Raw genomic sequence first — 15,544 nt, 5'->3', positions numbered from 1 at the left:
GAGTTGACTCTCTAGAAACTGTGGTGTTCACAGGAACATCTCAGGGCAGCTTGAGCCAGGTGTCCGAGGTCCTGAGCTGCCCACCCCCACAACCCTCCCCTCCAACCCCGCCCCACACAGGCAAGACCCACTCTCCAGAACAGAGGAAGTTGAAGCGCCAGGCACTTCACTTGCTCTGCCCTTCCAAGACCCTGGGAAGAGCCCTGGCACTGTGTTCTCACGTCCTATGTTTTTGTAAGATTTGCCAAAGGCATGTATTTTAACCACAGTTGGGCAAGCACTGTTTCTGTCCACTACACTTCCCTCATCATACTTCTCCCTCTGGTCAGATGACCCTGGAGTGGCCATGGGCATTTGAGGGGGTCCAACTTAAGAGGAAGTTGAATTGGGAATGAATTGAGTTTGGCCTTTGGTGAGACCTGACTGGGTGGCCCGTAGTCACTTCTGTGCACGGGCAAGTCACTGCCGACCACCCCAGTGCAGGAGCGGCACGCAGAAACGGTGTCACAGGCCGACTCAAAGGTGAACGTGCCCCATAGCACCTGGCCTCAGAAGCCTGTGGGTAGCGGAGGCAAAATGAGGCTTGAAATGCTCTGAGCCAGCAGCTAGTCTGTGGGAAATTCTTCCAACCCTGAGATGTGTGAAATGCTAAGCGGAGGATCCGGTTCCCAGGACAACGTTCGGGCAGAACAAAGTTGAGGATTACATGCAGTGGTGCAGCACTCATGCGGGTGTTTCTGAAAGTTCTGAGAAGTGAAATTTACCAGAGGTCTCGTCTTGCAGGGCATTTACCTGTTACAGTAATGCACACAGCAGGCGTGTCTGTGTGGAAGGAGGCAGGCTTAATGCCTCCCAACAATCAATCATTTGACTCGGTCTTGTTAACCGCCAAGCTAATGACAATGACCAAATAGACTGTAGGGCATCAAAGTATGCAGGCAGAGCGTACAGAAGAAAAAAGCCTTTTTAGAGTGTGTCAGGCAGTTATTTAGATTATATGTATTGCCTGGATTTTGAGATATCTATTGCATTTGCCTGATTTTAAAAGTATGTAATTTTTTGTAATTATTTTCTAAAGTCATTTTCATACCTAATTTTGTGTTGTATTTTTGTATTAACAACCCCCCCCAAAAAGAAAAAACTGTATAAACCACATGACCCACAAACTGGGATCCTCCCTACTGGCAGCCTAGGTGAGTTTCTGGACACGATTAAGTTTTTTTCATCTTGGAAAGCCACCTAATACTCCAGCCTGACTTCCCATCCCCCTCCACCCCGCATCCCCAGCGCACTTTAGTTAGTGAGTCCTGCCTAGGGAGCAGGCAGCCTTCCCTCCAGGATCCCTGTTTTCCGGCTGCAGAGGCCCTTTTCCCCAAGGGCTCCTATCCCAGTTCTCAGGCTCTTGCTCTCGCTGGGAAAGACCTCAGCGAGGAACAGCTGTTGGTGCTCCATTTCACCAGCTATGTGGAGGCCCAGCTGTGCGGTTCTCATTTTGCCATAAATCTGTTTAAAGTTCCTTTGATTCTGGAAGAAGTTTGTTGGTTTTCTGCCAAACCTTTCCTCTGCTTTTGTATTGTGTTTGGTTCAGGTGATCTGGCACACATGACTCCTCTCGTCTCCTCTGCAACAAAGCTATTACCAGTTTTCTGTTTTCTTTAACAGAGTGGGTGTGGAGCTGGATCCAAATCTGAAGGAGGAGCCCTCTTCACACCAGGCGAGTCACAGAAGCCCATGCGTACATAGAGTGCAGAGACGTGAGATGTTCTGTTCCGTGCAATTATTCCGTGCTTTCCAGTGTGTGGCCAAGAGGCCTGCTCTAAAGGGAGCTGCCTTTGCAGATAAAACTAATCAGATGACTATAAAATCCACTAAAATTCAGGGTGTCAAAAACCTCTGCATAACCTTTGGTGTGCTTAGCACCAGCATACACTTACTCACTCTGTGTAGCAGCAGGAAGCCTGGAAACTGCAGTGTAGGAGGAAAAATGCAGTTTTGGGAATCAGCAGCCTGCAGTTTACACCCCTGTCTGGAAACTTGCTGGCCAGGTAATCTCAGTGAAATTTACTCAGTGCACATCGGATGCATGTTAGGCACCCAATGAATGGACCTGTTTCTCCTGCATGACTTCTCACTTAGTAGGTCTAGTTCTACAGAAAGATTGAAACCTTGCAAAAGCATAGCAGAGCTACTAGGTGAGCCATTCCTGACTTAGCTGAGCAACCATTCTCTGCAAAGACCTGAAAATCCTCAGGGAAAATTGTTCAGAACTATGTGCTGTCCCCTCAAGTAAGGGAAGTGTATTCTCTAAGCCCTGGACTTGAACTTAGCATCCTAGTGGGATACGCTATTTTGCATTAATCATTTTTAACTCAATACTTAAACAATTGTGGGAAATGTGGCAAGTAGACAGACATGCTAGAATAACACAGTAAATAAGGATGTTGCTGAAATAATTGTGTTATGATCATGTCCGAATTTGAAGAGGATCCATCTCTCTTTTAGTTTGTGGTTTTTCTCTACAATACCATCAAGAGGGCACAACTGGTGAGTGTCACTGCTTTCCAGGTTCACACAGACATAGAGAAGGAAGGATCCTGTGCTCTGCGGAAAGGGCTGGAAGTTAAGTGAGTGATGATCCTGGCTCACATGCACTTTGAATACTTTTGTCACATGTGTTCCAAGGCCAGGCTGGTGCTGTTTTCACAGACGTCTTTGCCCAGGAAACACACCTAACTGCAGGCCTGAGCACAGCCAGGGTGCCAGCATCCTGGCAGACCAGCGGGATTCAGACCAGCCTGGTGACCTGAGAAAGGTGATCAAAGCCATCTCTGTACACTGGTGGGCTGATGAGCAGGAAGTGAGGGCTGATGGTACTGGAGTTTTACAAAGGATTGTCATCTCATATAGGTCACCTAATCCAGTCTTCTACTTTCAAGTAAAACTTTTATCTAAAACTATCCCTTCTCTTATATTGTTTACTTAAAAAAAAAGAGAGATAAAGTCAGAAAATTCTTTATCTTCCTCTAATTGCCTAATATTTTACAATCACATGTAATTATTGGTAAGATTACCTACTAGCCTAACTCCTCCCTTTTACAATTTAAATGTATTTTATTTTAGCTCATTCACACCATTGTTAATTCAGTAATAGCTCTTACCTGAAGATACTTAAACCAGTAGAAAACTTCGTTGTTGTTATTGTTGGAGAAATGAGATAGTGCAACATAGTGCATTGAAAACTATGTGGTATTTGGATCTTAGGCAAGGTTTTTACATCTTTGAATCTCAGTTTCTCTGTAGAATGTGAATGATAATGTCTATTTCTCCAGGTTCTTATGACAATCAAGTAAAATTGTATCTATAAAAACTGCCTAATAATTGTTAGGTAAATCTATCTTCTCTTATGGAGAATTTGAGGTAGTTAACACTACCATGTATAATAAAACAATAGTAAAATGTTTTAAAGAATTTTAAAATTCAGTAAAAGAAAAATTAATAGGAGCAGAAAATCAAAACCAATGGAGAGAAAACAACCATGAATAAGTAGATCATAAGGTCCTATATGCTTGCTATGATTGAACCACAAGTAAGCTTTCTGGCAGCCAAAGTGAGGGGAAAAAAGAAATAATAATCAGTAATATACTAAATTATTATCATTACAGGGAAAAATCATACTCTCTTCTCAAGTGATACAAAACTTCACAGGCCACGATATTTTAAAAGAAATTTCTCCCTTGGGGCTTCCTGTACAGTACACATAAGAGCTATGTAAATGTTAACGAACTAATCTTAGTATAATTTGCATGGTTCCTACTGAACTGCTTAAAAATAACTTTATTTTTAAGAAGTGTCCCGGAAATGTTCTTATTCATGATGAGGTTTGGCTACCAAGGTAGCCTCCTTTCAGAAAGTGGTTTTCTCCATACCTTGGATGAATTCCTATCCTCCCTGCCAAGTACAGGAAACAGTGGCTCAGGCTGCAAGTAACAAACCACAGTATCCATGCAGCGGCCGCTCCATCTGGACAGGTTTGGGTTTGGGTTTGTTTGTTTGTTTGTTTGGGGTTTTTTGGTGCTTGTCAAGAACCTCGCTGCCCTCATTTTGCTGGACAGCTCCTTGCTTAGTATCACGTCTGCTGCTCTCTCTGACTACAGAGCATAAATCCTAATTCTTAGGAGGATCGCACGCTGCCATTTGGTTTGCATGAACTAATAGGATAATCTGTTGCCCTTCACACTGGTCAACCTCTTTATTAAAAAAAGAGTCTATTCCTACTTATCAAATGCTAAAAATTGCATAGATTGTATGCCAATTACTGATCATAGTCTCTCAAAATCAATAATAAATGTATTTTTAAAGGAATTTCCTCTTTCTCTGTTTACAGAAAGTAAAATAACCTTTGGGAAATATGGACTTGTAGCTGTGACTAACAAGCAATGTCACAATTTTCCTTTTTGCCTCATAACACCTTTAGAGTGTGAATCTATGACACTTACTTGTACCAGACCCAGAAGCTTTAGAAAGCATGTTCCCCGTGCAGCTGTTAAACTTTAACTACATACTCTATGTAAATGTGCTACTTTGAGAAATGGGAGGTATAGCAGTTGTGAATTTTATGTCACACACACACACACACACACACACACAAACCTCAGACCCCTTCCCTCATCCCCCTAGAAAGCTCTCCTTGTGACTGATTCTGTGTCCTTGGAAACACGGCATTAGAGACATGATTGGCTGGAGTGCTACACCCGCCTTTAATCTTTCAGTAAAAAATCCCCGCTACCCAAGAAGGGCTGCCACGATTACTTCTCTCTTCCCCTTTTTGTCGCTTTTTAATGACATCCTAATCTTTGTTGAATACTGACTGTCGTTAACACTGCTCTAAGCACCTTACCATATTAACTCCCTTACTTTCCAAGGTAACCCTAGGAGTAAGTAGGCACTATTACCATCCTCATATTTCAAATGTAACTGTGTGTACAGTTACATATTTGCTCCTCAAAAGTATATCAAAAATTACCCTAGGTCCAGTATACCATATTACAGATTGCAGATTGTATACCAAGACATAATATAATGGACCAATGTACAGGCAGTTAAACTTAGTTAAGTTTTCGGGGAGTCAAAAGTTACACGTGGATTTTCGACTGCACAGGGGTTCAGCACCCCTAACCCCTGTGTTGTTCAAAGATCAACTGTACTAATAGCCTACTGTTGATCAGAAACCTTAACTCATAACATAAACAGTTGATTAACACATATTTGTATGTTATGGGTATTATTGACTGTATTCTTACAATAAAGTAGGCTAGAGAAAAGAAAATGTTATTAAGAAAATCATAAGGAAAAGAAAATACATTTACAATATTTACTAAAATATCCGCATGTAAGTGGACCCCCACAGTGCAAACCCGGTTGTTCAAAGATCAACAGTATACAGTATTATGCATTTGTCTGAAAACAAAACAAAACAATGTTACCCCCTATAAAACTACCTTCAAAATATATACTGGCTGACCATAATAGAATAACTGGTATCCTAAATATATGATAGATTTCAGATATTGGATAACAGGCAGCAAAGGACTATGACCCTGAAGAGAAAGAAAACAAATGAGGAGAGCCTGGCGTGTCCTTGACCTTCTGCCGCAAGGCGCTCTCCCCATCGCAGTGCCAGGAGGCAGAGTTCAAGAAGAGAATCGGCAAGTGCAGAGAGGCGGTTTCACTGGGTTGAGGAGTTAGAGACTGTCGTTTGGGTGTTGATAAGTGGCTGGAGATTTTTGTTGTTGTCACCTCGGAAAAGTTACTTTAATTCTTGAACTTAAATTTCATCATTTATAATACAGAGGTTGCAATAGTTGTCTTGATTGGTCGTGGTACAGGTTAAATGTGATTGTATATGTTGTACCCGATATATAAAAAGTGCTCACTACATTGCAGGTGCCTCCTTCCTCCACCTCCTCTTCCTTGTTATTATTTCTTCCTTCTAGATCATGCAATTGTGGAATCTGCAGGTAAGGGAAACACATGGCATTTAGTGTGAAGCAGTAAAAAATTAGTGGGGAGGGGGTATACTTTTGGATGTATAAATAATAAGCAAGTATAACCAAAATAAATTTAATATTGATTAAGGGAAAACCCAACATATTTGCTCTGAAATATTCATTTTATTTTTCTCAAAACACTATTAGTTACAATAACAACAGCAACAACAACAAAAAACCCTTATCTGGGGGTTTTACAGCCTAGTACGTATTCAATTTATGAAATATTTGTGGGGCTGTAGCATGGAATTTACACTCTATGAGGCCAAGTCCAACAGCATTGGGACAAGTATGGAAAAATGTTAATAGTTGTTAAATATGGAGGATGTATATGTGGGGATCTTTATTCTGTTTTCTGTAAGTCTCTTAGGAATGTTCAAAAATACTCACAAGGTAAAATGAAATTTTGTTTGATGATTAGACGACCCTGCCATCTGCTAATTAATCTCTTCCCATCCTGAACTACTTATATTTCCAGCCCTTACAACTCTAGATGGCTATGAATAGTAAGTATCAACTGTGCAGAAGAACACATACTTTTCTCCAGATGAACTCTTTCAAGTTTTAAGGGTATTCAAGGTTAAGGTTTTCTAGGAATCAGCAAACAAGTCTTTGTTCCCCTTGCTCACACCCTTCATATTTTCACAGACACTGTGGTGTCTCTTTTCAGTGCTGGTCTTTCTGCTGAAGAAATCCTAGTCCTTTTCATCTCCTTCTGCTCAGCTGTTGAAGTTGCCCTTCTCTGGACCTTTGTCTGTTCTGCTCTGCTGTCCCCAAGCTGCAGTGAGCAGAACCAATCGACCCATTCTATACATAAGCATAAACAACAACCAAAAGTAGAATTTCAATGAAGGGACTATTGGAAGCAAAAATACTATTGGAAATTAGCATTAAGTGAGCACATAAAAAAGCAAGCATAGCATTAAAAAATAAAATTATGTTAGAAACTATGAAAATTAACCTCATAACAACTGGCAGAGTGGAGATGGGAGAAAAATGAGTCTTTAAAAACAGTTGTTTTTCTTACTTCCAAGCTCCAAACCTTCAAGAGTTTTAACCTCTATCACATGTAGAATAAAATTAAGTTCACCATGACGGTCAGTGATCGGCCCCTTTCTGTGTCACGCACTCCCTCTCCATTGCTCCCACTTTGCTCACCCAGCTCCAGCCACGTGGCCTTCCTGTCGCACAAGGGGCACCATCGCAGTGACTCCAGCTCCCTCCTCTTTGTAGTCCCATCTGCCTGGACTGTTTTCCCCCAGATCCCACAGGGCTCACTTCTGCGCATCATTCAGGCCTCTGGTCAAATGCCACACTCTCAGAGGAGCCTGCCTTGACCAGCCAATGTCCTCTCCTCACTGTTCTCCCATCCTCTTAATTTCTCCACGGTTACCGGTCCCTGAACTTATAGTTGTGTGCCTTTGTATTATCAGTGCCCCCGTTAGAGGATAAGCTCTGTGCGGGTGCAGACTTTGCATCGGTAATGGCTGCATCCTGCTCACACCTAGATTAGTGCCTGACGGGAGTGGTTTGTGTGAATGAATGACTGCCACGTAAGAGTGGAAGTTCTGGAACCAGATTGTCTGGGCTCACAGTCCACATTTTCCCACTATGTGTCCTTGGGCACGTTTAACTTCTCCGTATATGTACACTATAAAAATGTTACCTTTGTGAATACATTTTCTAAACCACAAAATTGTGCCTCATCATTTTATTATTTCTTTCCAACTCCATTCCATTGCCTTTTACACCTAGAACTTATGATTCCAATATTGTTGTATTAGCTTTCTCTTGCTGATAACAAATTACCCTAAAATTCACTGGCTTAACACAACAAACATTTATCATCTCAGTTTCCATGGGTCAGGACTTTGAAAGCACCTTAGCAGAGTGTGTCTGACTCGGGATCGCTCATGAGGTCGCAGGCAGGATTCAGCCAGAGCTGCAGTCATCTGAAAGCTGGCCTGGAGCTGGAGCAGCCACTCTGTGTTGGCAGGAGGCCATGGGCAGGGAGCCTCAGTGCTTCACCACACGATCTCTTCATAGAGCTGCTTCAGTGTCTGCACAAAATGGCAGCTAAATTCCCTCAGGTGGCCCAAGGGAGACAGCAAGGAGGAAACCACAATGCCTTTTCATGACTGAGCTTTGATTATGACACTCCGTCACTTCTGCCGCATTCTATTGATTAAAGATGAGTCACTAAGCACAGCCCACGCACAATAGGAAAGGAAATTAGTCTCCATCTTTTAAAGGGAAAAGCAACAAAGAATATGTGGGCATACATTTAAACCCCCCCACAATATTATATTTAGTTAAACCAAACAGTTTCTTTTCCCCTTGGATCTCTTACACAGACAAAGAGTTATTTGAACCAGGCCCTTTCTTTTATCTAAACCATGATTTTATCCCATCTGGTCGTATAGCTGTGATGTCTACACGTCTGACCCATCTTTGACTAGTTGTCTCCCTAAGCATATATTTTCGGATTATAACTTCTTGGGACTATTTATGAATTTATCACGGCCTGGGGCAGGTGAGAATATTTGTGTACTTTCTATGTAGAGGCTGAGGATTAATGACTTACTTTTTTAAATGTAAATTTGAAAAAAAAATTCCTGTTGGCCCTCAATTATATTATGCTCCCTATTCAGAATCCAGAAATATTTCTCTTTAAGGGAACAGGATCTGGTCTTCTCCTTGGTAATTAGAAAATCAAGACAGCAAACTTGAAAATGTTATATAAATAATTTCAAACTGGGGGAGGTGGTAGGGCAGAAGTACTGCTGTGGAGCCCCATTCACACAAACTACTAGAAAAATGATTCTGGAGCTCATAAGGAGCTCTACAGCTCTGTTATGATAATGATTTGTCTTTGTTATCATGCCATGCATCTTGCATTGACATTAATATTGAGTATGAAATATTGAGAAATCTCTCTTAATCCATTGAATCCCCTTGAAATTTAGAATGTTCCCACATGATTATCCCAGAGCAGAGTTTATCCAGTTCACTTCGCAAATTGAGAGAGGAATGTACTTACATTTATTTAGCTGTTTTTCATCAAGGTTAATACAACTAACAATTCTTTCTTGCTCCAGTGTCTGGGGTTGACAGACTTCTGGCTGAAGCCTTTTATTTTCTCTCAGGGGTCCAAATAAACCTAAAACAGAGTATAGTAATATTTTTTGTGTTGCTGTCTCTCTGGGGTGGTGGTAAGGGTGGGGGGAGGGTCACTTAAAAGATGACTACTCTGCTGTGCTCTGTCACTTTCTTTTTTTTTTAATTAAAGTTTATTGGGGTGACAATGATTAGTAAAGTTACATAGGTTTCAAGGGTACAATTCTGTATTACATCATCTATGTGCTCACCACCCAGAGTCAGTTCTCCTTCCATCACCATATATTTGATCCCCTTTACCTTTATCTACCACCCCTTTTTCCCCTTACCCTCTGGTAACCACTAAACTATCCTCTGTGTCTATGAGTTTTTGTTTATTTATTTGTGCTAAGCGAAATAAACCAGAAAAAGTTGAGAACCGAATGATTTCATTGATATGTGGGATATAAAACTGAAAGCAACAAAAGAACAAGACAAACAAATAAAGAAACTTTCTAACCTCTGGACTATTCCGTTGTTTAAGGAGAAAAATGAAAGGTGTCAAATGCCCCAGTCATTTTTAAATTTTCTCAGAAATAGAGAATAATAAAAGAATCAGAAACTGCACATTATTGAACACTCTGCTTCCTAGAAGTATCAAGGGCAAATTAAAGTTGGGATTCAATGCTCTTGAATCTCTAGTCTCCATTCCAACTGTGAAACGTAATGTTCAGAGTCGGTCAGCGCTTTGTTATTAAACAGTAAATGGCAGAGAGTCAGAATTCAAATCCTGGCCTTCAGCTTCTGGATCCTAGGCTTGTTCCAACGTGCAGACCACTTCCCCTCGGGGATAAAGGAACTCGGAAGAGAAGGAACACTGCTAGTGACAAAGACAATGCCACCAAATTCCAGATTCTAGTTCTGGTGACTGTTCACATCAGTTGTCCTTGGGTGTGAGCTGACCTCTGTTCCAAAACAATCCAGGTACATTGATGCTACTTGCTGTCCTGCCCCGCCAGGCTTCCCAGGGACTCGCTGTCGTGCTGCCTCATCAGAGACTTTCCCTGCCCCGAGGTGACTACAAAGCCTGGCCTCCTCTCGGCATATTTATCTTCAACCCCCAGTGCACAAGCAGAGCACACAGTAGACTAACTCATTTATTTCTACTCATTTATTGATGGCCTTTCATAACCAAGTTATTAAGTCATCAATAACTTCACAGAAATAAATGAATGGATTCAGAACTGGGCCAACAGCTATTTAAGATATACCCTCAAAACTTTATCTAGGATCAGCAAGAAAGTGACATTTCCCTCACCTGGGAAAACATGTTCTATGTTTTATTCTAATTGGAACCCAGTTTATTTCTCTACTTAAGTAGTGAAATGAATAGTACCCTCACTCTCCCACGTAAAATAATGTTTGAGAAAAATGATTACATGTGTTAACATTTTTCCAAAATGCTGCTTAATATATGTTGCCCTTATCAGCTAACAAAGAAACTACCCTGGAAGTTTTGCCAGAAATAGAGTATAAACTCTTTCAGGAGTGCATATGAGTTCTGATATATTCCCCTCAGGAAATGAAATAAAACATAACATAATAAATAATAAAATAATAAAAACAAAACAAAATAAAATAAAATAGAAAGAGAAAAAGGAAAGCAAGACAGGGAGCATTTCTAAGACCTTAGGAAACCCTTGAAGCCAGTATCCAGGAGTCTAGAGAAATTCCTGTCACTGAAGTGAAGTTTCTAGCGGGTCACTTTCAGAGCCCTCAGTGGTTCGTCCAGCTGAGGACAGCCATACATGTCCATTATGTACTGGGGAATATGGAGCTGCTCTGTCTCAGCCTCATGAGCACCCAGTCTCCTGAGCTCAGCAACTTGTTCAGACACCTCTTCGATCTAGTTCGCTCCCAACTTACACCCTGAGAACCCATCAAGATGAGAGCAATCTTGGCTGCTGAGGGGCCACAAGTGTGCTTGGAAACCTCTCTGTGCCCCAGTTGCCTCAGTTTCCTCATCTGTAAAATGGAAATAATAATAAAGCATATTTCATTAAATTGTTATAAGAAATAAAAGTGTTATCGATGAATAGCATTCAGAATAGTGTCTAGCACATGGTATGTGTTCAAGGAGTGTTAACTGTTATTGCTATTGTTTACATTAATAAAAATGTAGTATTTGCATATGATTAGGGACTCAGAGACCAGCCAGTCCAATATCCTCAGTTTATTTTATAATCAAGGAAACTGCCGCCCAAGTATACAATGTCTGTGCTTTCCCAAGTTTAAGGCCAAATGAGATACTGGCAGAAAGAAGACTATCTTTGTAGTCTAGCAGTTCCACATGCAAAATCCAGCTCTGTCACTTGCTAGCTGTGTGACTTTGGGTTTATCTCTTCATTTTCCTTGGCTTTTCTAGGTCCTCACCTGTAAAATGGGTATAACATGACCTACCTAGATGGATTGTTATGAAAATTGAAAAATAATGAATGGAAAATTTAATGACTGGATAATGTGACTGGCATGCTGCCTAGTTAATGAGCACGCAAGAGCTAGGAATTGTCATAGCTTTAAATGTCATTCAGTTGGGCTGCTGCAGAGTGGATGCTAGAACCTGGCCCTTGACTGCCAGCCGAGCTCACCACTACATACCCTTCTTTACTAGAAAAGGAACAAACAAACAAAATCAGGAATTTGTTTAAATTCCTTTCTATCAGTTTTCTTCAATAACTATCTTGTCATCAGTAGATACTACCTGTGCCTGTTAATGGATAAAAATTCTATAAGTTCTTATTGTTCTTAAAGAAAAGGAGAGAAAGAGAGAGAGAGATCGAGAGATTCCCTCCCCACTGTTGGGCCAGAGTAGGGTTTCGAGGTGGGAATTCCCACCCATTCTCAGGAATTTTTTCCCACTTTCCTGTTCCCGAATCCCAAGAAAAAGTTGGTCGGGAAATTGAGAAAATTGGCTCCTTGAACCCAGGTTATTGGTAGTATCAGCCATCACTTTGTGGAAACGATTCATCGTGAAGAACAGAAAACAGTTTATATCTTTGGATTCAGGAAGAGGAAAGCGAAAAAAATTCCTGAGAACAGGTGGAATTTCCCACCTGGAAACCATAGCCCAGAGCTTTCGTAACTAGTTGAATTGAGGGGGACCAGTTTTACTCCTCTAGCTGAGCCCCAACATGTTGGGTCTGTTGGGGAGATGGTGATTCCTGCGGATGGAAGCAACCTGCGGATGTTGCAAGATGATTAAAACACTATGTGTAGCATGATTTTGCAAATCTGACCCCTTTCTTGAGATAGAAATAGCTAGAGAAAGGTTCAGGGAAGGATAGAAATTGAGCCACACACTGATTTCCTTTTGGGAGGAATATGATGAATATATTCTAACTCTAGATCACAAGGCATGGCATTAAAGGTCTGTCAGAAAACAGATCTGTGGGATCTGTAGGACTCTAATGTCCATGAAAAGATTTTAGATGTCCTACAGAGGGGGGTGGGAATGGGGAGTGGGTTCCATGGCCAAGTGTGAGAAACACTTTCCTCTTGAAGACTAACAATGGTCATTTATAAATGAAAGACTCTGAGAAATCCTGTATATAAGGAATCTGTTTAATGTGGTCTAACCCATTCAATCCAGCATGATTGGCACAGAATTTCCATAAAAATCACATAGAACAGTGGCTACTAGGGAACACCATTTGGAATTCAAGGTTTGAAATCAGAGATTTCAAATTTTATTGCGAGTCTCTGCTTCAACCATTTTAGACAAAAGATAAATGACTGGCTAGAAATGAACCACATTTTGCTGTATTATATTCCCATTTCCTTTGTAGAGGATGGACCAGCAGCCTTGGCGGGTACACATTTCAGAGAGCAGAATACAGCCCTTTGTGGTCAGCTATTTATCATTAACCCTCAAGGGAACTCTCTGAGAATGGTCAAAAAGTAAATAAAATAAAATGAAAGCAAGTTATTTGGGCTCATCTAAGGGCTGGCTTGGAGCAGCCCGTGCATTCCCATTGTCTCCCATGGGTCATAATTTCTTGAAAATGTCCACATTATTACTGGACTATGAACTCATGATACAATTTGGGCATGGAAACTGTGGGCCCAAACAAAGCAATGAAGTCCATGTTAAGATGTAAGTGCTTTTTAGGATGGACATAATTACAGCTGACTGAAGCCTGGAATTCCCTCAATGTGTAAAATGGGATACACAAAGGAAAATGACACTGAATCTCCTCCTTCCCACACTGCAATGTGCATTAGCTTCTGTCTCTCAAGTTCATACAAATTTTTCACCTTTCTACCACGATTCCATCCTCTGCTCTCACACAAACACCCATCAAATATTTTCTCCTTTGTCCTTCTTAATTCTTTTCTTCCTCCCTCCCACTGTGACCCTTTTAGAAAAAAAGAATAAAATGAGACAAGCACATTCAGTTATTACAGGCTTCCTATCAGGAATATCTATCTCAGAAACTCTTAAAAACCAAAGCAAGAAGATATCAAAAATTAACCATAGCACTTGGTGGTGATCTACCAAAAATAAGATGAATGAAAACTAGTTTAAAAGTTATTAGACTGTTATCATCCCTTTATTCTTGACCTTTTGGTAAATCTTAAGTAAATACCATCCAAATTTGACATAAGTAAACTGCAAAATTCTCACAACAGCAATCTGAAAGAAATATCATCTTTATTGATGTCAAAATGTGGCATTTCTTAGCTATTTAATAAAATGGGAATTATTAAGAAAAGTAAATGTTGAACTATGCCACAAAAGTCTCACCCACATGGCAGGATCTGTGAGCTAATTTGCATGACCACTGCTTCACAATTCAGATAGAAATGGCTTTTCCTAGAAAGTTGTTTGATGTAGTTAAATTTAATGGGCTTTGACATGTATTTTGATAGTGAGAATATATTATATGTTAATGTTGATATTATATGTCAATATGTTATATTGATTATCCAATGCCTTTTCTGTTGTCTCTCCCCAGGAAGCTAATAACTTGGATAAAAGCATGACAAAAACGGAGAGTGCTTGGCTCTTCAGAATGTGGTACGGTTTTGACCATAAGTATCCTTTAATACTGACGATCTCCCAGGTCCCGCTGCCTGGCAGAGATGAACTTGGACCACTTCATCAACCAGATGTGCGCTCGTGCTCTTCAGAAATACAGAAAGGTAAAGTGAATTCATGACTAAACTTATCGAAAAGAACCATATCAAAAAACAAGAAGCTGTGTCGGCCGTGCTTAGGTGTTATAAGAGGCTAAAGTAAAATCTCTCAGTCAAATGAATTTAGCATTTTCATGGCAGTCTAGTATTTCCTAATGCCAGATGATAAACTCTTAGAGTTTATCCTGAAGGACCAATCTATTTTATTTATTTTACTGTTCTTCCTTTTGTAAAGATCTTTCTTCTGGTCCAGTTGGCCGGAGTGACCCACGAAGCTCCTTCAGCCTTTTCCCAGGAACCCATCTGTGTGCTTTGGTTGCGTGCAGTAAAAACACGAAGGAGGGGACAGGGGAAGGAAGGGGCCACGGAGAAGAATGTTTCTGCTCACCACATTATACAATAGCACTACTTGGCTTTATAGGCAGACTTGAGTGAGCCTGTCCCAGTGAAGGGTAATTTTTAAATTCTAGCAATCAGTGTGAAAGTGGTTCAGATACACCTTACCATGTGACTCCCGAGTTTGAGAAGTCAGGCCTGAAGGACTTTGCTGGCGTGAGTTGCAGTAAGCCATCCATCTCTAATCCCAAACAGAAGCTTCGCGGAAGAAAGGAAAGGACTGCGCTGAAAATTGAATGTGTTGGGTCTTTGTAGTTAGTTTTCCACAGTCATAAATCCCTGTCCTTTCAGGGAGAAAATGTCAGTCTCTGGGTGATTTTAAAGCATTGCTGCAATGATTAAAGCCACAGCAGATCAGTGGGAGAGAAAGAATTAAGAATAGAGAAAAGAAATTCAAAGAATGAAATGAAATAGAGGTAAAAATGGAAAGGGCAGAAGAGGCAAGAAAAATACTGGAAATTCACAGTAGGGAGGAGAGGAAAGCAAATTAGAGGAAGGACTGTGTAGAAAAAAAAATTTAAGTAAGACTGAAGTACAGAGAAGCCAATTGAAGAGTGCACAGATAAGCAAAAGTAAAACAAGATGAGAATTAGAAAGCAATTCTATAAAAATAGAGCATTCCAAGAATTACAAAATAGAGATGTGGAAGTAAAAATTATTTGAGGCGATAGATCTGTAGCAGGTCAGATATCTTATCTTGCCTTGCCCAGTCTTGAGCTTTTATGGACTGTCTAGGTTGCTACCACCTGAAAAGCAACCCCTCTCAGACTCTGGGTGGTGAGCACACAATGTGATACTATATAGATGAT

General features: G+C 40.7%; 1 protein-coding gene across 2 annotated transcripts in view; it reads left to right on the top strand.

The window, feature by feature from the left end:
* The window catches only part of SLC9A9 (solute carrier family 9 member A9), a 571,800-nt gene that overhangs the window by 452,100 nt on the left and 104,156 nt on the right, over positions 1-15,544 (top strand). For both annotated transcript variants that reach the window (XM_081066979.1, XM_081066980.1), the window contains exons 13-14: positions 1,663-1,714; positions 14,159-14,238. In XM_081066979.1, the coding sequence (XP_080923105.1) occupies positions 1,663-1,714; positions 14,159-14,238 (132 nt within the window). The remainder of the gene's footprint in view (positions 1-1,662; positions 1,715-14,158; positions 14,239-15,544) is intronic.

The sequence above is a fragment of the Rhinolophus hipposideros genome, assembly GCF_964194185.1.
Source record: "Rhinolophus hipposideros genome assembly, chromosome: 2".
In the NCBI taxonomy this organism is placed as follows: domain Eukaryota; kingdom Metazoa; phylum Chordata; class Mammalia; order Chiroptera; family Rhinolophidae; genus Rhinolophus; species Rhinolophus hipposideros.
This window is presented reverse-complemented; position numbering and strand designations above follow the sequence as displayed.